General features: G+C 46.9%; 1 protein-coding gene across 1 annotated transcript in view; it reads left to right on the top strand.

The window, feature by feature from the left end:
• LOC123090232 (translation initiation factor IF-2) overlaps nucleotides 1-23287 on the top strand; it is a 28815-nt gene extending 5528 nt beyond the window's left edge. Inside the window, exons 2-6 of the mRNA XM_044511636.1 lie at nucleotides 20693-21313; nucleotides 21734-21761; nucleotides 22160-22213; nucleotides 22334-22588; nucleotides 22829-23287. Of these exons, the coding sequence (XP_044367571.1) occupies nucleotides 20693-21313; nucleotides 21734-21761; nucleotides 22160-22213; nucleotides 22334-22382 (752 nt within the window). The 3' untranslated portion in view covers nucleotides 22383-22588; nucleotides 22829-23287. The remainder of the gene's footprint in view (nucleotides 1-20692; nucleotides 21314-21733; nucleotides 21762-22159; nucleotides 22214-22333; nucleotides 22589-22828) is intronic.
• Nucleotides 23288-23531: the final 244 nt, after the last annotated feature.

Raw genomic sequence — 23531 nt, 5'->3', positions numbered from 1 at the left:
ACCTAGGTTCGGGCCCTCTTAATGGAGGTAAAACTCTACTCCTACTTGATTATAAATTGGTGGACGTGAGGAATTTTTCTATTAATCTTCTACAAAAAGAATCAACTTAAAAGCACTCTTCTGTAAAAAAAATGACAACGAATCTCGTGAGCGCAAAAGTTTCTGCTTTTCAGCAAGATCAAATAAACTTTCACCCAAGTCTTCCCAAAGGCATTGCTTAGCACATACACTAACTAAAAGATAAAAAACACAATCATAACAATAGCATAATTGTGCTAACACTCAAGAATAGAAAGCAAAAAGCAAAAATAAATTTTATTCATTGGGTTGCCTCCCAACGAGCGCTATCGTTTTACGCCCCTAGCTAGGCATAACGCTTAGGATCTAAGTTTTGTCACTCTTATCCTTGTTTCCCTTGGAGGTATTTGTGTCAGGAGGTTTTGTAAATAAGACATAAAACACATTATCCATGGAAACCTAGCACTATCAAGTTGCTTTTTATCATAACCCTTTTGATTTCCGGCAGTGATCCATGAATAGTGTTGGTTCACATTGTTAAAAACTTGTTGGATCATATCTAAAACGGGGACTTGCTTCTTAAGATTTTCATCAAAGATTTGGTTATCTCCAAGCAAATGCCTCAAAGCATAATAACTATTATAAAGAATTTCATCAATCACAGGTTTTTCACAATTCATGCCATAAAAATCAAAGATTTCCCTAGCTTCCCGTATTATGTAATCAAATTCATTCATCAAAACAAGAGTGGCTAACTTTTTAGCTTTAGGATCCTTTATAACAGGCAACTCATAAAACAATCTTTCCAAGGTAGGATGAGTACGAATAAATTTAGTTTCATGTTTCAGAACAAGTGCCGAAATAGCTTCCACATAAGATTTAGTCCTTTTAAGTATAGGAATATCATCAACACTTAATTTTCTGACACAATTGAAAAACTCTTCGATATGTTCTTTTCCCATAAAATTCCCTTGCCCCAAAACAAAAGTTTTGACATCCAGATTACCCGTATGCTCCATTTTAGGAGTTAGGCCATCATCTGTTTCTGCCATACCAAAGTCACTCATGGTGACAAGTTCAAGCAATTAAAAGATCTAACTAGAAAAAGGCGAACGAAAAAGAGCGCGAATAAAACGGCAAATTTTTGTGAAGTGGGGGAGAGGAAAATGAGAGGCAAATGGCAAATAATGTAAATTGTGAGGAGATGAGATTTGTGATTAGGAACCTGGTTGATGTTGAAGATCCTCCCCGGCAACGGCGCCAGAAATTCCTTTTGATGTCGCTTGAAGCTACGTCGGTATTTCCCCAAAGAGGAAGGGATGATGCAGCACAACAACGGTAGGTATTTTCCTCGGATATGAAACCAAGGTTATCGAACCAGTAGGAGAACAAAGCAACACAACGTAAACAGACCCTGCACACAAATAACAACACCTCGCAACCCGACGTGTTAAAGGGGTTGTCAATCCCTTCCGGGGTACGTCGCCTCAAGATAGACAAAGGACGTGAGGTAAATTTTTAGAAAGGATAAATAGATTGCGGAACAAATAAATTGCAGCAAGGTATTTTTGTATTTTTGGTTTAATAGATCTGAAAATAAATGCAAGAGAAAATAGATTGCAAAGGCAAATATGATAAAAAGAGACCCGAGGGCCGTAGGTTTCACTAGTGGCTTCTCTCGAGAAAAATAGCAAACGGTGGGAAAACAATTACTGTTGGGCAATTGGTAGAACTTCAAATAATCATGACGATATTCAGGCAATGATCATTATATAGGCATCATGTCCAAGATTAGTAGACCGACTCCTGCCTGCTTCTACTACTATTACTCCACACATCGACTGAGGGAGTCCTGGATAAGGGGGTATCCGGACAGCCGGATTATATTCATCGTCCGGACTATAGAAGCGTCAAGACACAAGACTCAAGACTTCGGCTCGTGTCTGGAGGGGACTCTCCTTTGCGTGGAAGGCAAGCTTGGCGATCTGGATATTATGTTTCCTTCCTTGTAACCGACTCCATGTAAATCCTAGCTCTCCGGTGTCTATATAAACCGGAGAGCATGGTCCTTAGAAGGCCGATCACAATTACAATCATACCATCATAGGCTAGCTCTTAGGGTTTATCCTGTACGATCTCATGGTAGATCTACTCTTGTATTCCACATATCTTCAATATAAATCAAGCAGGAAGTAGGGTTTTACCTCCATCGAGAGGGCCCGAACCTGGGTAAACATTGTGTCCCTTGCTTCCTGTTACCATCAGCCAAAGACGCACAGATCGGGACCCCCTACCCGAGATCCGCCGGTTTTGACACCGACATTGGTGCTTTCATTGAGAGTTCCTCTGTGTCGTCGCTTCGAGGCTTGATGGCGTCTTCAAGCGTCAACAACGCAGTCCAGGGTGAGACTTTTCTCCCCGGACAGATTTTCGTGTTCGGCGGCTTCGCACTGCGGGCCAATTCGCTTGGCCAGTTGGAACAGATCGATAGCTTCGCCCCGGGCCACCAGATCAGGTTCGGAAACTTGAACTACACGGCAGATATCCGCGGAGACTTGATCTTCGACGGATTCGAGCCTGCGCCAGGAACACCGGACAGTCACGACGAGCACGGCCTAGACCTGCTGTCGGATGATGCTCGGAGCATCATCCCCAAAGCTGCCTCGGATCTACATCCAGGGCAGGTTGCACGGCCTATGGATGGAGGGCTGGACCCTTCCCCGCAGGCCGCACACTCATCGGCGGTGGAGCCAAACTCAGGTCTCACCTCTGTGGAGGCCTGTAACCCTGGGCCCCCGGACTCTTATCCGGCCGTTGGCCCTGGCCCGCACACTCTCGAGCCAGCCGAGCCAGGTTGGGCTCCGGTGATGGAGTTTATCACTGTGGACATCTTTCAGCACTCGCCTTTGGCGACATGCTGAACTCATTAAAATCTCTCTCTCTTTCAGGAGGCTCTGAGCCGAACTATGTCCAGCTTGAGTGGGAAGCAGGCGACGAAGGAATTCGCTGCCCACCCACCACCCACTTTGTCACCACGATCGATGATTTAACCGACGTGCTCGACTTTGACTTCGAAGACATCGACGGTATGGAGGACGACGCAGGAGACATACAGGAGCCACCGCTCACAGGGCGGTGGATAACCACCTCTTCAAACGATATATACATGGTGGACACTCCGAAAGAAACCAACGGCGACGAGGTAGTGGAGGACAACCCCTCGGGAGGAAAAGCAAAATATGGGCGTCTCTGACGCCACTCCAAACCCCGCCACATCAATACCGGTCCCGGAGATGATCCGGATAATACCAAAGAGGGATACAGTCCTGATCAGCCGACCATCAAGCAGGCCGTAGAGGCCACGGTGGGATACTTGGAGAGGGACAACTATACACCCCCCCCCCTCCGAAGACGAGGTAAGCCTCGACAATGACGAATTCGGCGTGCCTGAAGACCCAGTGGAACAAGTTCGCTTTAGGCGATGACTCATAGCCACTGCAAAGAGTCTGCAAAGGAAGCAAGAGCAGCTTAAGGCCAAATAGGATTTGCTAATAGAACGGTGGACCAAGATCCTGGCCACTGAGAAGTACGGACTCGACCGCCCTAACAAAGGGCACACGCGGCACAACTGGCTACCTCAACCTAAGCATGAAAATCAAAGGCACACAACCCGACGTCTGCACACCACTACGGTCCAAACCAACAAGAAGGATACACGAAGAAGCAGCCTCAAGCCCCGGCGCAACGGTCATAAACGGCAAATCAGGGAAGCTGGTATAAAGTTCAGCAAATCCCAGTCCGGTCAACGGACAAAGAACAGCTCAAGCCTATTCGGCCCAAGCCACGAACTCGATCAGCCGTGCGAAATTCACTGTACTCCCAAAAGAACGGCAAAACATACTAATAGAGAATGCCGGATCTCCAAAGTAAAGCAACCGGGCGTGTGCCGGAAACATTGAGGGGAGGCGCTTAGTCAAAAGCCCCCCCCCCCAGCACAACAGTACGGCCGATCGCCCCCTACCATACAAACCACAACAATTCAATTGCATACCCCCAGACCTAATAGTCCAGGGGCTCCTCAAACAATAAAGCCCAAGCGGGCGTACAAATAGCACCTTCTACAAGGTGTCAGGCACAAAGGCCAGGATCATTGGCCCGCCGCCCTAATGGTTGTTTTCAGATAACCAAATAAGGCCACGCCATCGGCGCATTCCCCCTATACGGTATCACACCGTATGCTAACAGGATGAACCACGTTGGCTAGATTACACGTGGTAAATCATCAGGCCAGCATCGGTAATACACTCACGCCTGCATGCAGAGCCAAACCCCGCCCTTAGAAGCGGAGATCATACAGCTGCCAGAGTAGCAAGTCGCGCATGCCTGTCAATATTTTGATATGGCAGCCAACTATCCGGACACCAACTGAGGAGTCCGGGCTGCTGCTCGAATAGCGGCTGGGGTCACCAGGGTACAATCAGGAACCTTTGGACCAACCACATGATGACGTTTGGCGCCCTCCGCGCACTTACCTTCACAAACTAACTTTTATGCAGAACAGGTTTGGCGGCGTGAAGTCGGCTCGGACACACAAGGACATGACCATGCAGGTAGATGACAGTTCGGATTCACTTTCGATCCATTCACAGCCCCCTCCAGTCCGGCCACCACAGGTTCCGCCAGAAAACCATCTCTTTTTCATAATCATAAATCGCATTCATATGCATAGACATATCATATTACTGCAATGCGTAGACTTAACTAAACATGCACCGATCGTCGTTTATCATCGACGCCTCTTTGCCATAAAAGTGGCAGCCACGGTTTGTGTTACGCCAGGTTATGCCAGTGGCTCCACAGTATGGCAGTAAAGTCCGACCACCTTCTTGGTCGCTCGGCACCCCGAACTTATAGCACTATATGCATCAGCTCCGAATCATGTCTTGGGTCATTGGTTGGGTTTGCCCCGCTCCCATGTTTTGGTACCTTACGTTCCGTTCCGTCAGCTAAGGTAGCGCTGGGAGAACTACTGCGATTGTGTCTCGGATCTGCCGGACGAGCACCTCAGTAGAGAAAGCCAAAAACCGACTGTCATGATGCAGCGAGAGCTGGTCAGCTGTTCGAGAGTTTGCAAAATCCTTAAAGATTTATTCCGCATAACGCCACTATAAAATGCAGATTGCGACGGATCGGTCTACCGATAGGTGCCAATAGAGCCCCTAGTCCGGCCTTCTGGACACTAGGGGCTGCGCCGACCATACTCGAATTCCTATGGCTAAGTGAGAGTAGTAAAGCCCTATAGTCTGATTGCCTAGTTCGTGGTAGGAAACACCTCCTTATAAGGACCCAACCATGGGATAAAGAGTGTTCAGAAATACCCCGAACACCCCCGTACTTCTCACGTGGGGGCTGAAGCCGACGACTGGCCAACTCTCAGAATTTACATACAATAACAGCCGCAAAGGAAGAACATATGTTCAAACCAAACAGGCAACATATAATAAAAGTGCCATTATCCCATATTACAAACGTTGGAAAAAATACCCTCGGGGAAATATAATGTCTTTGGTGCACTTATCCGCTGCCAGGTGGGCACCCTTCATTACACCTTCATAATACAGTTTGGGCTTGCGATGCTCCTTACCCTCTGGTGGCCCCTCAGTTATCAGCTTTTCCGCGTCAAGCTTCCCCCAATGCACTTTTGCAGGGGCAAGCGGCATTCACGCACCTTCTGTACAGACTGATCACTTGATAATATCAAGCCGAGGACAGGCGCCCACAATCCGCTTGACGAGTCCGAAGAAACTGCTGGGAATTGGCTCTGCAGGCCACAACCGGATGATCAAGTCCTTCATGGCTAGTTCGGCCGCTTGGTGTAGTTCGACCAGCTGCTTCAGCTGATCGATAAAAGGCACCGGATAGTTCGGTGCTAGATACTGAGACCAGAAGTTCCTCCCTGCAGACTCACTCTCCTCGGACCGGTAAAATTGGGCAGCATCTGATATGCTACGAGGCAGATCCGCAAACGCTCCTGTAAAATCAAGAATTCAGCTTGCCACTTAGGGTTCTCCACATTATAATATCATAACGGCCATAGATACAACAGGCCTTAATAGCCGCAACTTTCCGGGCCTCCTGAATGTCCCGTACAGCACCTCGGGCTTCTTCTCGAGCATCTTCCGCTGCTTGGAGAGCTTGGGCGAGTTCGGATTCTTTCCCTACTAGACTCTGCTCCAAGCTCTCGCTTTTCTTACAGCATCCTGAAGCTCCCGCTCAGCTATGAAGACCCTGGCCTCGTGTTTTTCATGCAGAGCCTGTTCGGCAGCAGCCTTCTCTTGGGCATCACCCGCCGCCTTCTTCAGCGCCTCATATTCGGCACTCGCTCCTAGGGCGTATAACATAAATACTTTTCAATAGGCACACTTATTGATTTGTGCCCAACGCAAGACAATGTTCAAACATAACTTGCCTCTCCTCCAATTGCTTCTTCACAGGGCCAAGTTCTTCTTCGGCCCGTCTCAGGCTCTCTTTCAGTTCGGACACTTCCGCATCATGAGCAGCCGTCCTCTTCGCAGACGCCTGTTTTCAAAAACATGGGTATACATCATTAAAAGTTACCATTACAACTGAGGATTTGATCCCCTGCCCGGCTCTCTTTTTCCGGACAGTGTATCAGGGGCTACTCCTCATATCATACTAATTCTTTAAAGGTTCCTTAGAAACCATACCTCAAAGGCCTTTATAAGGCCAAGACAGGACTCATTCAGCCCGCTTTCGGTAGCCTGAACCTTTCCAACCACCACACCCATAAGGGTCCGATGTCCATCAACGACGGACGCGTTCTTTAACACTGTCAACAGACCGCCCGACAGCTCGGCGTATGCTGATGTGGCCGGCGGAGTGGGCAAACCTCCCTCCATGGAGGATGGCCGCTTGCCCGATCCTGGAGCCTTAGGGGCCTCCAGAACTTTATCCGGCCCCGAGTCTCTTTGAGACGACACCTCGGTGTCGCGCCCGGACTTCGGAAAAGGAATCCCCAGAGGCGTCTCGCTCGCCACAGCATTCGAGCTCAACGAATCCTCCGATGAGGATTGTCCGGCAGGAGACCTTGTCGGGCTGTATGAGATGTGGCGACAGTTAAAACTACTATACCCGGACAACCCCGGATACATAGGCGTATTCGGATTTCGGTTACTTATGATTTTCCCAGGGGCTGGGCCTCGGGATCCCACTCCGGGCTGTTATCGGCAGCCGGGGTGGATGCCTCTAGAGGGGAACCTCGCCCTCTCTTGGGTGACTCGGCCTCCAGGGATGGGGAAGCTGCACGCTTCTTCCCGCCGGCAGAGCGATGCTCGTCCTCCTCTGCCTCCTCCTCTTCGTCCTCGGAAGAAGGAGCGTCGCTGGAGCCTTCGGACCGGGTGTCCGGAGCCTCGCGGCAATGGAGGCCACTCCGGGTCTTCTCGATCTGCTTGGAGGCCTCCTTCTTGGGCGCCTTGTAAGGTGCAGGGACCAGCATCTTCGTCAGAAGAGGTCCGGCGGTTCCTCCGGAAGTGGGGCCGGACATTGTATCCGCTCCACCCTCTTTATCCATCCCTAAAGCCACAATGAAGCACGATTAAAACGTCCCCCTCATGATATGCCGGCTGAAGCCTGGAGGGACAGGGCATGGCTATAACTTACCGGGCTTGTAGAATGGGATAATTGATACCCCCGGTCCTCAGAAGAGTCCGGGCATGATTTGCTGGACTTAAAGAGCACCTTCCAGATATCCTCGTGGGAGGAATCATAGTGCTCCAGGAGGGTTTGGTGATCGGTTGGGTCGAATTCCCATAAAATACAGGCTCGACGCTGGCGAGGGAGAACCAGGCGAACTAGCATCACATGGACCATGTCAACAAGCTTGACGTCCTTGTCGACCATATTCCGAACACGCGTCAGGAGCAGCGATAGCTCATCAGACGAGCACCAGTTCGGGCCCTTCTTGGGCTAGGACGTAAGCCGCAGTGGAGCTCCCGATCTGAATTCAAGAGCTTCCACCCATTTTTCGCCGCATGGTTCGGTGATATAAAACCACTACTGCTGCCACTCCGTCACGGAGTCATTAAAAGTGCCCTTCGGCCAAACAACCTTGGGCATCTTTCTCACCATGGCGCCGCCGCACTCGGTGTGTGCACCACTCACCACTTTGGGCTTCACATTGAAAATCTTCAGCCATAGGACGAAGTGAGGCAGAATCCGGAGGAAGGCCTCGCACACGACGATGAACGTCGAGATATTGAGAAAAGAGTTGGGGGAAAGATCATGAAAGTCAATCCTGTAATAATGCATGACCCCTCGAACAAATGGGTGAAGGGGAAACCCGAGCCCGCAGATAAAATGGGGGAGGAACACGACCCTCTCGTGGGGCTCCAGAGAAGGGATGACCTGTCCCGCCGGTGGAAGACAGTGGCCAATCTTCTTGTCCAGATACCCGGCTTCTCGGAGCCTCTTGATATCCTTCTCCCAGATGGTAGAGGCCATCCATTTGCCTCCTGCTCCGGATCCAGACATCTTGGAAAGACCTCTCTTCGATGGAGAAGAAGAGCGCTTGGGCGTTGGGGCTCGAGCAGAGGGGAATGAGTTAGCAGAAGGAGAAGGCGTGGGTAAAAGAGGAAGATGCCCTATCTCTTTATAAGAGAAGGTAAAGATTTGCGCCTCCCCACTTACCTAAGTAGAACCCGCTAGTCTCCCACTCTCCGCGATTAGCGGTACGGTTGGATTACCATACCCGTATTGATGAGAATCCCGTGATGAGGGGACACGATCTTCGCTTCGACAAGACGTGCTGAGGAAACTGCCTCGCGGTATACGCTGTGTCTGGTTGTGAAAAAATGGTTCGAATAATGACCTGAATCTAATGGCATGTCACGTCGTCTAAAAGTTGTCAACTGAAGCATCATTCTCTCTATGGTGGTATCTGAAGATCATTTTGCAGATCCGGACACGACCTACGTGTTCGATGATAACCTTGAAGTATTCGGAGGAGGAACCCGCCTTGTAATGTCGAAGACAAGACTGCGCGCCGGACTCATCGTCATTGAAGCCTGGTTCAGGGGCTACTGAGGGAGTCCTGGATAAAGGGGTATCCGGACAGCCGGTCTATATTCATCGTTCGGACTATAGAAGCGTCAAGACACAAGACTCAAGACTTCGGCTCGTATCCGGAGGGGACTCTCCTTTGCATGGAAGGCAAGCTTGGCGATCTGGATATTATGTTTCCTTCCTTGTAACCGATTCCATGTAAACCCTAGCTCTCCAGTGTCTATATAAACCGGAGAGCATGGTCCTTAGAAGGCCGATCACAATTACAATCATACCATCATAGGCTAGCTCTTAGGGTTTAGCCTCTACGATCTCGTGGTAGATCTACTCTTGTATTCCACATATCTTCAATATTAATCAAGCAGGAAGTGGTGTTTTACCTCCATCGAGAGTGCCCGAACCTGGGTAAACATTGTGTCCCTTGCTTCCTATTACCATCAGCCTAAGACGCACAGATCGGGACCCCCTACCCGAGATCCGCCGGTTTTGACACCGACATCGACCGCTATCCAGCATGCATCTAGTGTATTAAGTTCATGAGAAAACAGAGTAATGCAATAAGAACAATGACATGTTGTAGACGAGATCCATTTATCTGTTGTGGAAGATATGGACCCATCTTTGTATCCTTAGTAGCAAGGATACATACATGCTGGTTCCCCTTCTGTCACTGGGATCAAGCACCATAAGATCGAACCCACTACCGGGCACCTCTTCCCATTGCAAGATAAATAGATCAAGTTGGCCAAACAAAACCCAAATATCGGAGAAGAAATATGAGGCTATAAGCAATCATGCATATAAGAGATCAAAGAAACTCAAATAACTTTCATGGATAAAAAAATAGATCTGATCATAAACTCAAAGTTCATCGGATCCCAACAAACACACCGCCAAAAGACTTACATCATATGGATCTCCAAGAGACCATTGTATTGATAATCAAGAGAGAGAAAGGAAGCCATCTAGCTACTAACTACGGACCCGTAGGTCTACAAAGAACTACTCACGCATCATCGGAGAAGGACCAATGGAAGTGGTGAACCCCTCCGTAATGGTGTCTAGATTGGATCTGGTGGTTCTGGACTCTGTGGCGGCTGGATGAATATTTCATCCACTCCCCTAGGGTTTTTGGAATATTGGGGTATTTATAGAGCAAAGAGTCAATCCAGGGGGCACCCGAGGTGGGCACAACCCACCAGAGCGCGCCTAGGCCTTCTGGCGCGCCCTGGTGGGTTGTCCCCTCCTCGGGACTCCCCCAGGTTCAACCTGGGGCGAACTTCTTCCTTTTGGTCCATAAAAAACATCGTAAATTGGCATGGCATTTGGACTACGTTTGGTATTGATTTCCTACGATGTAAAAAACATGCAGAAAAACATCAACTGGCATTTGGCACTATGTTAATAGGTTAGTACCAAAAAATGATATAAAATGATATGTAAAACATCCAAGAATGATAATAAAACAGCATGGAACGATAAGAAATTATAGATACGTTGGAGATGTATCAAACGTGATCCTCTCCGGAGGTAGAATCGAATGGCTTGTCGGTCTTGGCATGTTCTGAAAGAATAGGCAAGGAGTTGTTGGCTACTGATGCTAGTGTCTTTTTGATTTTCACTCTAGTGTTGGTGTGGCTTATGGTTTTAAGAGTTTGTCCATGGTGATTTAGGCTAGGCTCATTTCCATATTATGTTTGCATGTTTCAAAATTAGGTTGTAAACTTTTCCACTACTCTCTATCTTTCCCATCTTTTATTTTCTTCTTTGTATAACCTTTCGATGTGATCCTGGCCAGCTGATGGCTTTGTTTATTGAAAGTCGGGCTAGGTTAGAGCCCTATTTTAGGCTCTCTACTAGAATATGCAAATAGCCCTAGGGCTGAAATGGTTCCCTAGAGCTAAAAATGGACACCCTAGGGACATAAAGTTTACCTAGGGTCTTACTTGACAGCCCAAGAGAGCGCATTGTTTCCTTAGGGTTCGCTAGTAAACCCAAGGGAGATTCACTACGTGGGACCATACCAAAGCCATGTTGGCAACGTTCCCTAGGGGTTATGTTGGAAATATGCCCTAGAGGCAATAATAAAATAGTTATTATTATATTTCCTTGTTAATGATAATTGTCTATTGTTCATGCTATAATTGTATTAATTGGAAACCGTAATACATGTGTGAATACATAGACCACGACATGTCCCTAGTGAGCCTCTAGATTGACTAGCTCATTGATCAATAGATGGTTATGGTTTCCTAACCATGGACATTGGATGTCATTGCTAACGGGGTCACATCATTGGGAGAATGATGTGATGGACAAGACCCAATCCTAAGCATAGCACAAGATCGTGTAGTTCGTTTGCTAAGAGCTTTTCTAATGTCAAGTATCATTTCCTTAGACCATGAGATTGTGCAACTCCTGGATACCGTAGGAATGCTTTGGGTGTACAAAACGTCACAACGTAACTGGGTGGCTATAAAGGTGCACTACAGGTATCTCCGAAAGTGTCTGTTGGGTTTGCACGAATCAAGACTGGGATTTCTCACTCCGTATGACGGAGAGGTATCTCTGGGCCCACTCGGTAATGCATCATCATAATGAGCTCAATGTGACTAAGTAGTTAGTCACAAGATCATGCATTACTGAACGAGTAAAGTGACTTGCCGGTAACAAGATTGAATGAGGTATTGGGATACCGACGATCGAATCTCGGGCAAGTAACATACCGATTGACAAAGGGAATTGTATACGGGATTGATTGAATCCCCGACATCGTGGTTCATCCGATGAGATCATCGTGGAACATGTGGGAGTCCACATGGGTATCTAGATCCTGTTGTTGGTTATTGGCCGGAGAACTGTCTCGGTCATGTCTGCATGGTTCCCGAACTCGTAGGGTCTACACACTTAAGGTTTGGTGACGCTAGAGTTGTTATGAGAAATAGTATGTGGTTACCGAAGGTTGTTCGGAGTCCCGGATGAGATCCCAGGCGTGACGAGGAACTCCGGAATGGTCCGGAGGTGAAGATCGATATATTGGATGAAGGGTATTGGAGTCCGGAATTGTTCTGGGAGTACCGGGTGATGACCAGCATGGCCGAAAGGTGTTTCGGAGGCCCCGACAAGCGTTGGGGGGCCTTATGGGCCAAGGGAAGGGGGCACACCAGCCCACTAAGGGGTTGTGCGCCCCTCCCAACCCCTCTCATGTAACCTGGAGAGGTGGGGGCGCCTCCCCTAGGGCAGCCGCCCCTCACGACTTGGGGGCAAGTTTCCTAGGGTGGAGGCGCCCAAACCCATCTAGGGTTTCCCCTGTGGACGCCACCCATCCCCTAGGGAACACTAGGGCGCCTCCTCCACCCCCTTCCCCCTATATATAGTGAGGGAGAGAGAGGTTAGCCGCACCCTTCCCTTGGTGCAGCCCTCTCCCTCCTCCAACACCTCCTCCTCCTCCGTAGTGCTTGGCGAAGCCCTGCTGGAGAACCAAGAGCTCCACCACCACGCTGTCGTGTTGTCGGAGTTCTCCCTCAACTTCTCCTCTCCCCTTGCTGGATCAAGAAGGAGGAGACGTCCCCGGGCTGTACGTGTGTTGAACGCGGAGGCGCCGTCCGTTCGGCGCTAGATCGGATCTTCCGCGATTTGAATCGCCGCGAATATGACTCCATCATCCGCGTTCTTGTAACGCTTCTGCTTAGCGATCTTCAAAGGTATGAAGATGCTCATCCTCTCCCTCTCTTGTTGCTAGAATCTCCATAGATTGATCTTGGTGATGTGTAGAAAATTTTGAATTTCTGCTACGTTCCCCAACAGTGGCATCATGAGCTAGGTCTATGTGTAGTTTCTATGCACGAGTAGAACACAAGTTGTTGTGAGTGTCGATTTTGTCAATTTACTTGCCGTTACTAGTCTTATCTTGTTTCGGCAGTATTGTGGGATGAAGCGGCCCGAACCGACCTTACACGTACGCTTACGTGAGACAGGTTCCACCGACTGACATGCACTTGTTGCATAAAGGTGGCTAGCGGGTGCCAGTTTCTCCCACTTTAGTCGGATCGGATTCGATGAAAAAGGTCCTTATGAAGGGTAAATAGCAATTGGCATATCACGTTGTGGCTTTTGCGTAGGTAAGAAACGTTCTTGCTAGAAACCCATAGCAGCCACATAAAACATGCAACAACAATTAGAGGACGTCTAACTTGTTTTTGCAGGGTATGCTATGTGATGTGATATGGCCAAAAGGATGTGATGAATTATATATATGTGATGTATGAGATTGATCATGTTCTTGTAATAGGAATCACGACTTGCATGTCGATGAGTATGACAATCGGCAGGAGCCATAGGAGTTGTCTTAATTTATTTTATGACCTGCGTGTCATTGAAAACGCCATGTAATTACTTTACTTTATTGCTAACCGTTAGCCATAGTAGTAGAAGTAATAGTTGGCGAGACAACTTTATGAAGACATGATGATGGAGATCATGGTGTCATGCTGGTAACTAAGGTGATCATGCCGCGCCTCAAAGATGAAGATCAAAGGCGCGAGATGATATTGGCCATATCATGTCACTCTATGATTTGCATGTGATGTTTGTCATGTCTACATCTTATTTTCTTAGAACGACGGTAGCATAAATAAGATGATCCCTCATTAAACTTTCAAGAAAGTGTTCCCCCTAACTGTGCAACATTGCGAAAGTTCGTTGTTTCGAAGCACCACATGATGATCGGGTGTGATAGATCCTAATGTTCACATACAACGGGTGTAAGCCAGATTTACACACGCAAAACACTTAGGTTGACTTGACGAGCCTAGCATGTACAGACATGGCCTCGGAACACAAGAGACCGAAAGGTCAAACATGAGTCGTATAGTAGATATGATCAACATGAAGATGTCCACCGATGATGGCTAGTCCGTCTCACGTGATGATCGGACACGGCCTAGTTGACACGGATCATGTATCACTTAGATGACTAGAGGGATGTCTATATAAGTGGGAGTTCATATAACCAGATGAACTTAATTATCATAAACATAGTCAAAAGGTCTTTGCAAATTATGTCGCAGCTCATGCTTTGGTTCTACTATTTTTTAGATGTGATCCTAGAGAAAATTTTAGTTGAAAGTTGATAGTAGCAATTATGCAGACTGGGTCCGTAAACTAAGGATTGTCCTCATTGCTGCACAGAAGGCTTATGTCCTTAATGCACCGCTCGGTGTGCTGAACCTCGAGCGTCGTTTGTGGATGTTGCGAACATCTGACATACACGTTTTGATGACTACATGATAGTTCAGTGCATAATGTTAAACGGTTTAGAATTGAGGCACCGAAGACATTTTTGATACGTTGCAGAACATATGAGATGTTACAAGAGCTGAAATTGGGATTTCAGGCTCATGCCCACGTCAAGAGGTATGAGACCTCTGATAAGTTTCTTAGCCTGCAAACTAAGGGAGAAAATCTCAATCCTTGAGCATGTGCTCAGATTGTCTGAGTACTGCAATCGCTTGAATTGAGTGGGAGTTAATCTTCCATATGACATAGTGATAGTTCTCCAAAGTCACTGCCACCAAGCTGCTAGAGCTTTGTGATGAACTATAACATATCAGGGATAAATATGATGATCCTTGAGCTATTCGTGATGTTTGACACCGCGAAAGTAGAAGTCAAGTAGGAGCATCAATTGTTGATGGTTAGTAAAACCATTAGTTTCAAGAAGGGCAAGGGCAAGAAGGGATACTTCATGAAATGGCAAATCAGTTGCTGCTCTAGTGAAGAAACCCAAGGTTGAACCCAAACCCGAGACTAAGTGCTTCTGTAATGAGGGGAACGGTCACTGAAGCAGAACTACCCTAGATACTTGGTAAATGAGAAGGCTGGCAAGGTCGACAGAAGTATATTGGATATACATTATATTAATGTGTACTTTACTAGTACTCCTAGTAGCACTAGGGTATTAGATACCGGTTCGGTTGCTAAGAGTTAGTAACTCGATATAAAAGCTGTGGAATAAACGGAGACTAGCTAAAGGTGAGATGACGATATGTGTTGGAAGTGTTTCCAAGGTTGATGTGATCAAGCATCGCATGCTCCCTCTACCATCGAAATTGGTGTTAAACCTAAATAATTGTTATTTGGTGTTTGCATTGAGCATAGACATGATTGGATTATGTTTATCACGATACAATTATTCATTTAAGGAGAATAATGGTTACTCTGTTTATTTGAATAATACCTTCAATGGCCGTGCACCTAAAATGAATGGTTTATTGAATCTCGATCGTAGTGATACACATGTTCATGCCAAAAGATATAAGATAGTAATGATAGTACCACATACTTGTGGCACTGCCATTTTAGTCATATTGGTATAAAACGCATGAAGAAGCTCCATGTTGATGGATCTTTGGACTCACTCGTTTTTTTGAAAAGATTGAGACATGTGAACCATGTCTATTGGTACATATGCATGAAGAAACTCCATACAGATGGATCGTTTGGACTCACTTGATTTTGAATCACTTGAGACTTGCAAATCATACCACATGGGCAAGATGACTGAAAGGCCTCGTTTTCACTGAGATGGAACAAGAAAGCAACTTGTTGGAAGTAATACATTTTGATGTGTGTAGTCCAATGAATGTTGAGGCACGCAATGGATATCGTTATGTTCTTACTTCACAGATGATTTGAGTAGATGCTAAGTATATTTACTTGATGAAACACAAGTTTGAATTATTGAAAGGTTCAAGTAATTTCAGAGTGAAGTTGAAGATCGTTGTGACAAGAGGATAGAATGTCTATGATATGATCATAGAGATGAATATCCGAGTTACGAGTTTGGCACACAATTAAGACATTGTGGAAATTGTTTCACAACTAACACCGCCTAGAACACCATAGTGTGATGGTGTGTCTGAACATCATAACTGCACCCTATTGGATATGGTGCATACCATGATGTCTCTTATCGAATTACCACTATCGTTTATGGGTTAGGCATTAGAAACAACCGCATTCACTTTAATAGGGTACCACGCAATTCCATTAAGACGACACCGTATGAACTATGGTTTAGAGAAACCTAAGTTGTCGTTTCTTAAAAGTTTCGGGCTGCGACGCTTATGTGAAAAGTCTTAGCCTGATAAGCTCAAACCCAAAGCGGATAAATGCATCTTCATAGGACACCCAAAACAGTTGGGTATACCTCCTATTTCAAATCCGGAAGCAAAAGTGATTGTTTCTAAAAATGGGTCCTTTCTCGAGGAAAATTTCTCTTGAAAGAATTGAGTGGGAGGATGGTGGAGACTTGATGAGGTTATTGAACCATCACTTCAACCAGTGTGTAGCAGGGCACAAGAAGTTGTTCATGTGGCGCCTAAACCAGTTGAAGTGGAAGCTGATGATAGTGATCATGAAACTTCGGATCAAGTCACTACCAAACCTCGTAGGTCGACAATGACACGTACTGCTTTGGAGTGGTACGGTAATCCTGTCTTGGAGGTCATGTTGCTAGACAACAATGAACCTACGAGCTATGGAGAAGCGATGGTGAGCCCGGATTCCGACGAATGGCTCGAGGCCATAAAATCCGAGAGAGGATCCAGGTATGAAAACAAAGTATAGACTTTGGAAGAACTACTTGATGGTCGTAAGGCTATTGGGTACAGATGGATTTTAAAAGGAAGATGGACAATGATGGTAAGTATCACCATTAAGAAAGCTCGACTTGTCATTAAGATGTTTTCCAACAAGTTCAAGGAGTTGACTGCGATGAGACTTTCTCATTCGTAGCGATGCTAAGAGTCTGTTGGAATTATATTAGCAGTTACTACATTATTTATGAAATCTTACAGATAGGATGTGAAAACATTGTTTCTTCGACAATTTTCTTAAGGAAAGGTTGTATATGATACAACCAGAATTTTTTTGTCAATCCTATAAGATGCTAACAAGTATGCAAAGCTCCAACAATCCTTCTAAGGACAAGAGTAAGCATCTCGGAGTTGGAATATACGCTTTGATGAGATGATCAAAGATTTTGGGTTTATACAAAGTTTATGAGAAACTTGTATTTCCAAAGAAGTGAGTGGGAGCACTATAGAATTTCTGATGAGTATTTGTTGTTGACGTATTGTTGATCAGAAATGATGTAGAGTTTCTGGAAAGCATATAGGGTTATTTAAAAAGTGTTTTTGAATGGAAAACCTGGATTAAGCTACTTGAACATTAAGAATCAAGATCTATAAGGATAGATCAAGGTCACTTAATAGTACTTTCAAACGAACACATGCCGTGACAAGATTTTGAAGGAGTTCAAAATAAATCGGCAAAGAAGGAGTTCTTGGCTTTGTTATAAGGTGTGAATATTGAGTAAGACTCAAGACCTGACCACGACAGAATAGAGAGAAAGGACGAAGGTCGTCCCCTATGCTTTAGACGTAGGTTCTACAATATGTTATGCTGTGTGCCGCACCTGAAGTGTGCCTTGCCATGAGTCAGTCAAGGGGTACAAGTGCGATCCAGGAATGGATCACAGGACAACGGTCAAGGTTATCCTTAGTAACTAGTGGACTAAGGAATTTTCTCGATAATGTAGGTGGTAAAAGAGTTCGTCGTAAAGGGTTACGCCGATGCAAACTTTGACACTAATCTGGATGGCTTTGAGTAGTAGACCGGATTCGTATAGTAGAGCAGTTATTTGGAATAGTTCCAAATAGCGTGTGGTAGCTGCATCTAGGAGATGACATAGAGATTTGTAAAGAACACACAGATCTGAAAGATTCAGACACCGTTGACTAATAACCTCTCTCACAAGCGAGATATGATCAAACCCAATGGGTGTTGGATTCATTGCAATCACATAGTGATGTGAACTAGATTATTGACTCTAGTGCAAGTGGGAGACTATTGGAAATATGCCCTAGAGGCAATAATAAAATAGTTATTATTATATTTCCTTGTTCATGATAATTGTCTATTGTTCATGCTATAATTGTATTAATTGGAAACCGTAATACATGTGTGAATACATAGACCACAACATGTCCCTAGTGGGCCTCTAGATTGACTAGCTCGTTGATCAATAGATGGTTATGGTTTCCTGACCATGGACATTGGATGTCATTGCTAACGGGATCACATCATTGGGAGAATGATGTGATGGACAAGACCCAATCCTAAGCATAGCACAAAATCGTGTAGTTCGTTTGCTAAGAGCTTTTCTAATGTCAAGTATCATTTCCTTAGACCATGAGATTGTGCAACTCCCGGATACCGTAGGAATGCTTTGGGTGTACCAAACGTCACAACGTAACTGGGTGGCTATAAAGGTGCACTACACGTATCTCCAAAAGTGTCTATTGGGTTGGCACGAATCGAGACTGGGATTTGTCACTCCGTATGACGGAGAGGCTCTGGGCCCACTGGGTAATGCATCATCATAATGAGCTCAATGTGACTAAGTAGTTAGTCACGGGATCATGCATTACGGAACGAGTAAAGTGACTTGCCGGTAACGAGATTGAACGAGGTATTGGGATACCGACGATCGAATGTCGGGCAAGTAACATACTGATTGACAAAGGGAATTGTATACGGGATTGATTGAATCCCCGACATCACGGTTCATCCGATGAGATCATTGTGGAACATGTGGGAGTCCACATGGGTATCCAAGTCCTGTTGTTGGTTATTGGCCGGAGAACTGTCTCGGTCATGTCTGCATGGTTCCCGAACCCGTAGAGTCTACACACTTAAGATTCGGTGTCGCTAGAGTTGTTATGAGAAATAGTATGTGGTTACCGAAGGTTGTTCGGAGTCCCGGATGAGATCCCGGACATGACGAGGAACTCCGGAATGGTTCGGAGGTGAAGATCGATATATTGGATGAAGGGTATTGGAGTCTGGAATTGTTCTGGGAGTACCGGGTGACGACCAGCGTGACCGAAAGGTGTTTCGGAGGCCCAGACAAGCGTTGGGGGGCCTTATGGGCCAAGGGGAGGGGGAACACCAGCCCACTAAGGGGCTGTGCGCCCCTCCCGACCCCTCTCACGTAACCTGGAGAGGTGGGTGCGCCTCCCCTAGGGAAGCCGCCCCTCCCAGCTTGGGGGGCAAGTTTCCTAGGGGTGGGGGCGCCCAAACCCATTTAGGGTTTCCCATGTGGCCGCCACCATCCCCTAGGGAACCCTAGGGCGCCTCCTCCACCCCACTCCCCCCTATATATAGTGAGGGAGAGAGAGGTTAGCCGCACCCTTCCCTTGGCGCAGCCCTCTCCCTCCTCCAACACCTCCTCCTCCTCTGTAGTGCTTGGCGAAGCCCTGCCGGAGAACCACGAGCTCCACCACCACCACGCCATTGTGTTGTCGAAGTTCTCCCTCAACTTATCCTCTCCCCTTGCTAGATCAAGAAGGAGGAGATGTCCCCGGGCTGTACGTGTGTTGAACATGGAGGCACCGTCCGTTCGGCGCTGGATCGGATCTTCCACGATTTGAATCGCCGCGAGTACGACTCCATCATCCGCGTTCTTTTAACGCTTCTGCTTAGCGATCTTCAAAGGTATGAAGATGCTCATCCTCTCCCTCTCTTGTTGCTAGAATCTCCATAGATTGATCTTGGTGATGTGTTGAAAATTTTGAATTTCTGTTACGTTCCCCAACAGGTTATAGCTTAAACCCTTAGGAAAGGCGTATACCTAGGGGTGAAGAAATACAACCCTAGGGAGAGTCCATCCGAAGCTAACGATGGTCTTCCACTCCCACTAACACTCTAAAGTATCCCTAGGTTCCTAGTGTTAGCTCTAGGGATGTTTGCACACATTTGATTTTTCAACATATACACTTTACCTAAAAATTACATGCTAAATATACTGACCAAACATATATAATTTTAAATATGTTTACGGGAAAGTACAAGTGAAATAAAAGATGAACTTGGGCGAAAAGAAAAATATAAGTTGATTAATCATTTTTTTTAATATAAATTGACCAATTCTTTTTTGTGCACACACTTGCTGCAATAAAATATACATATGTTAGTGAAAGGTGACTGCTAGGCGCCGGCGCGCCGGCCCAATAGTTCGGCGGGTCGCATCCCAGCCGCCCGATTAAATCAGTTTCCAATGTGTGATCCCCTTTGAAAAAATATGTCCTACCTCTCTCTTGGTCAACGAAACAAAAAATCCCCCTCTACAATGAACGCATGCATCCGGCCTTCGAGGTTGCCTCGTCGTCGATGCCACCTCGCTCGCCTAGTGCCGCCGTGAGCAGTTGACGTGATTAAAGAAAAGCTTCCACCCCCTACTCCCCCGCATCGACACCCTCCCTTGCAGCATCACCTAAGATACATAGTGGGAGGAACCCAGCCTTCTTGGAGTTTAGCGATTCTCGGCCGTCGGATCTGGTTTTTGATGCGTTCTCGGCCGTGCGATCTGCCTCCTCGATAACAACAACCGTCGGATCAAAAAGAGGAACTGTAGATCGAAACAGTGTCTAAATCGGGCTGCCACCGTGTGTTATTCTCAGAGCTCACCAAGGGCATTTTAGTCATTTCCCATAAGGCTATAAAAAGGAAGGAAACTCCCCTGGTTAAGACCTAGCCGCCTCCTCCCTCGCTCGTTCCTCATCCCCTCCTCCCGCAGCCGCCTCCCTCCCTCACTCCCACTCACCGCCGATCCCCAATCCAGCGACGGCGACGACGGCGGCTGCGGCGGCTCCTGCACCCGCGTTCTCCCCCTCCCCCCCTCCAACACGTCTCTGCTTCTCCCACAGAGGATGCGGAGGAGCCACCGTGGTCCGGCCTTCTCCCCGCCTGCGCCGCCGTCGCCGCCAACCATCCTCCCCATCCCGCCTCAACCATCCTCCCCGTCTCGCCGCCGTCGCCGAGATCGACGCCCAGGCGGGCAAGAAGCAACAGAAGACCACCGGAGAAGAAGGCAAAGGCGGAGGAGAAGCCGGTGGAGAAGGACGAGGTGTGCGTGGAATAGCCCGGCGCGAGGAGGAGGACGAGATGGCTACCTTCGGGGAGCAGCAGAAGGAGTTGGGGCACGCGGCGGCGGTGGCGGCGGCCAAGAGGCGCATAGCGCAGGCGACCAAGAAGGCCAGGAACGTGGCCGCCGGCGACAAGGAGCCCGAGTTCCTCGGCCAGCGCCCATCCCTGCCGACGAGGCCCGCGCCAAGTGGCCGCAGCGCTACCAGCGTGGCTCGCCCAAGAGGTACGCCCCGGACCCATCACCCATCCGCCCCGCCCTGGCCCTTCTCCTTCCCGCTTGTCGAGGCCCGCCTCAAGTGGCCGCAGCCTTTCTCTCTCTCACACAACTGCTCCTTCCATCTCCCGTGCCGCGACCGCGATGTGGGAGCAAGGACGAGCCTGTGAGCCGCCGGGGGACGGCGCCCCTTTTCTTCCTTCTCCTCCCTGCCTTCTCTCTCTCACATCTCTCTCTCCCCCGTGTGGATAGCAGCCATGGACGCCCTCGCCTCTGCACCCGCGCCTGATGAACTCCTCTGACCGAGCCTCCACCTTTTTTATTTTACTATATAGCCTGACCAGTTCTTAGTGCTAATTGTCTCATCCTTTCTTATTTTGGCAAACAATCATACGGATTTTGGCGGTTCTCTCCCTCTGGCTGTGCTAGACCTCAATGAAACCTTCTTGACCTACAGGTTTGTATCCCCCCCACCCCTCTCATTCTCAGTCCACAGTTTGCTCATTTATCTTGCAATAGATCTGACCACATGTTTAATTCAGGTCATAAGCTTAGTAAGAGATAAAATACAACATGTGATTTTGAATCCGCGGTACTTAGGCCTGTATGTGCTACTTATTTCAGATCAAATTTAAACCTAAGAATTAATAGGTAGGAGACATTACCACTTCCTAAACTGGATTGACCTTAAGTTTATGGGTTGGAATAATGAATGATATTTTTCCCCTTGTAAATAAAGAGTTTGTGGTCATCTTTGTGCAGTTTTTTCTGTACTGTTTTGATTATGTAACTTTAGTATTCTGCAGTTCTGATTTCTATACTGGTCTCCTTGTTTTTCTGATTATGTAACTTTAGTATTCTGCAGATGGAAGATGGTGGCCTTGAGCTCCTGCCAGATGCTGTCCAACGGTAAGTGGTTCTGTCTTCCGCAAATATCTACTGGTCTCCTTGTTTTTCTGATTTGTGGGCAATCCGGGATAAGGAAGCCGATTTGATGACTGTCCATCCATCATTGGCTGGTTTTTACAGGTTTCCTCTCCGTGAGGAGTTCGCCGACAGTCTGGAACACCCAGATTAAGTGCCTCTTGTGTTTTTAATGCCAGATGGAGTGAATCTGAGATGTCAAGATGACCGGAATGTTTTCTCTGGACAAGGGCAGTAAGTTGACGGTGGTGGCGCTGGTAGGCTGAACTGCGGCGAGAGACAGCGGCAAGAGACATCACCCACTGGGCCTGCGCAAACTACTGACAGTGTTAACACAGAAGCACCTGGGTGGATGAAAAGGTATTTTGAAATAACCCCATTGTGATGTTTAACTCTGTATACGTTTGATGATATGTTCATCTAGGACTAGGTTTATTTTGTAGTGCTCGGAACTGGACTTATTATGAAGCTAACTGAAATCAGACGCCTGTTACATATGGTTATTGTTATAGCATGATTAGACGGCAAGACATGTTAATAATTGTGTATTTTATTTTTGAAAACTTTCTGAAAGAGCAACTGTCTGTTTAAAAAATTCAGGTTACTCCTGGGTAGCACTCCACCAGACTGGTCGGCCATTTCCTTCTCGGATGAGTGCACTAGAGCAGACAGTCTGCAAATATGCAGAAGAACCTAAAAGAATGTAATCAGATCAGAACTCAGGGGTGAGTATTTTTAGGTGGAAAGGGTCCTTCCATTAACCAATAACAGTTGCCAGATTGCTGGCTACAAGGTCATGCACGAACGCTCAAGCCTTACCCAGCCAAATAACATGGGTATTTGCTCCAGCCGTGCCCCAAAGGCTGCAAGTCTGTCAGCCAAAATATTACAAGTTCTAGGACAAAATGTAACAGAGTAGCTAGCAAAGTTCAGAGGTAAGAACTCCTTGATTTCTTGTAGCAGATGGTATGATAAGAACATGGATGGATCGTTTGCGTATATATGCTTACTCTTGCATTTTCTTTGTCAAGTGTGTAAAATAAAACCACGGGTTTCATATGTACGTTATGCTTATTCCTTTTAATATGCAGATGATATAGGAGATTCTGTTGGTGCCCTATTAATATGATGGTTGTGTGTGTTTCTTTGCTGACAAGATATTTCTGGAATTAGGATCCGAAGTTGCTGGCCACCGGGTTGGTCTGCATGATGGTTACATGATCTCAAGACTAATTTTTAATGTGCTCTTTACTTTGTGTTTCACAAATTGCATGCATATCAAGCTAGGTTTCATTTTGGCAAA

This window comes from Triticum aestivum, chromosome 4B, assembly GCF_018294505.1.
Source record: "Triticum aestivum cultivar Chinese Spring chromosome 4B, IWGSC CS RefSeq v2.1, whole genome shotgun sequence".
NCBI classification, from domain to species: Eukaryota; Viridiplantae; Streptophyta; class Magnoliopsida; order Poales; family Poaceae; genus Triticum; species Triticum aestivum.
The sequence above is the reverse complement of the archived record's forward strand: the minus strand, read 5'-3'. Positions and strand labels throughout refer to the sequence as shown.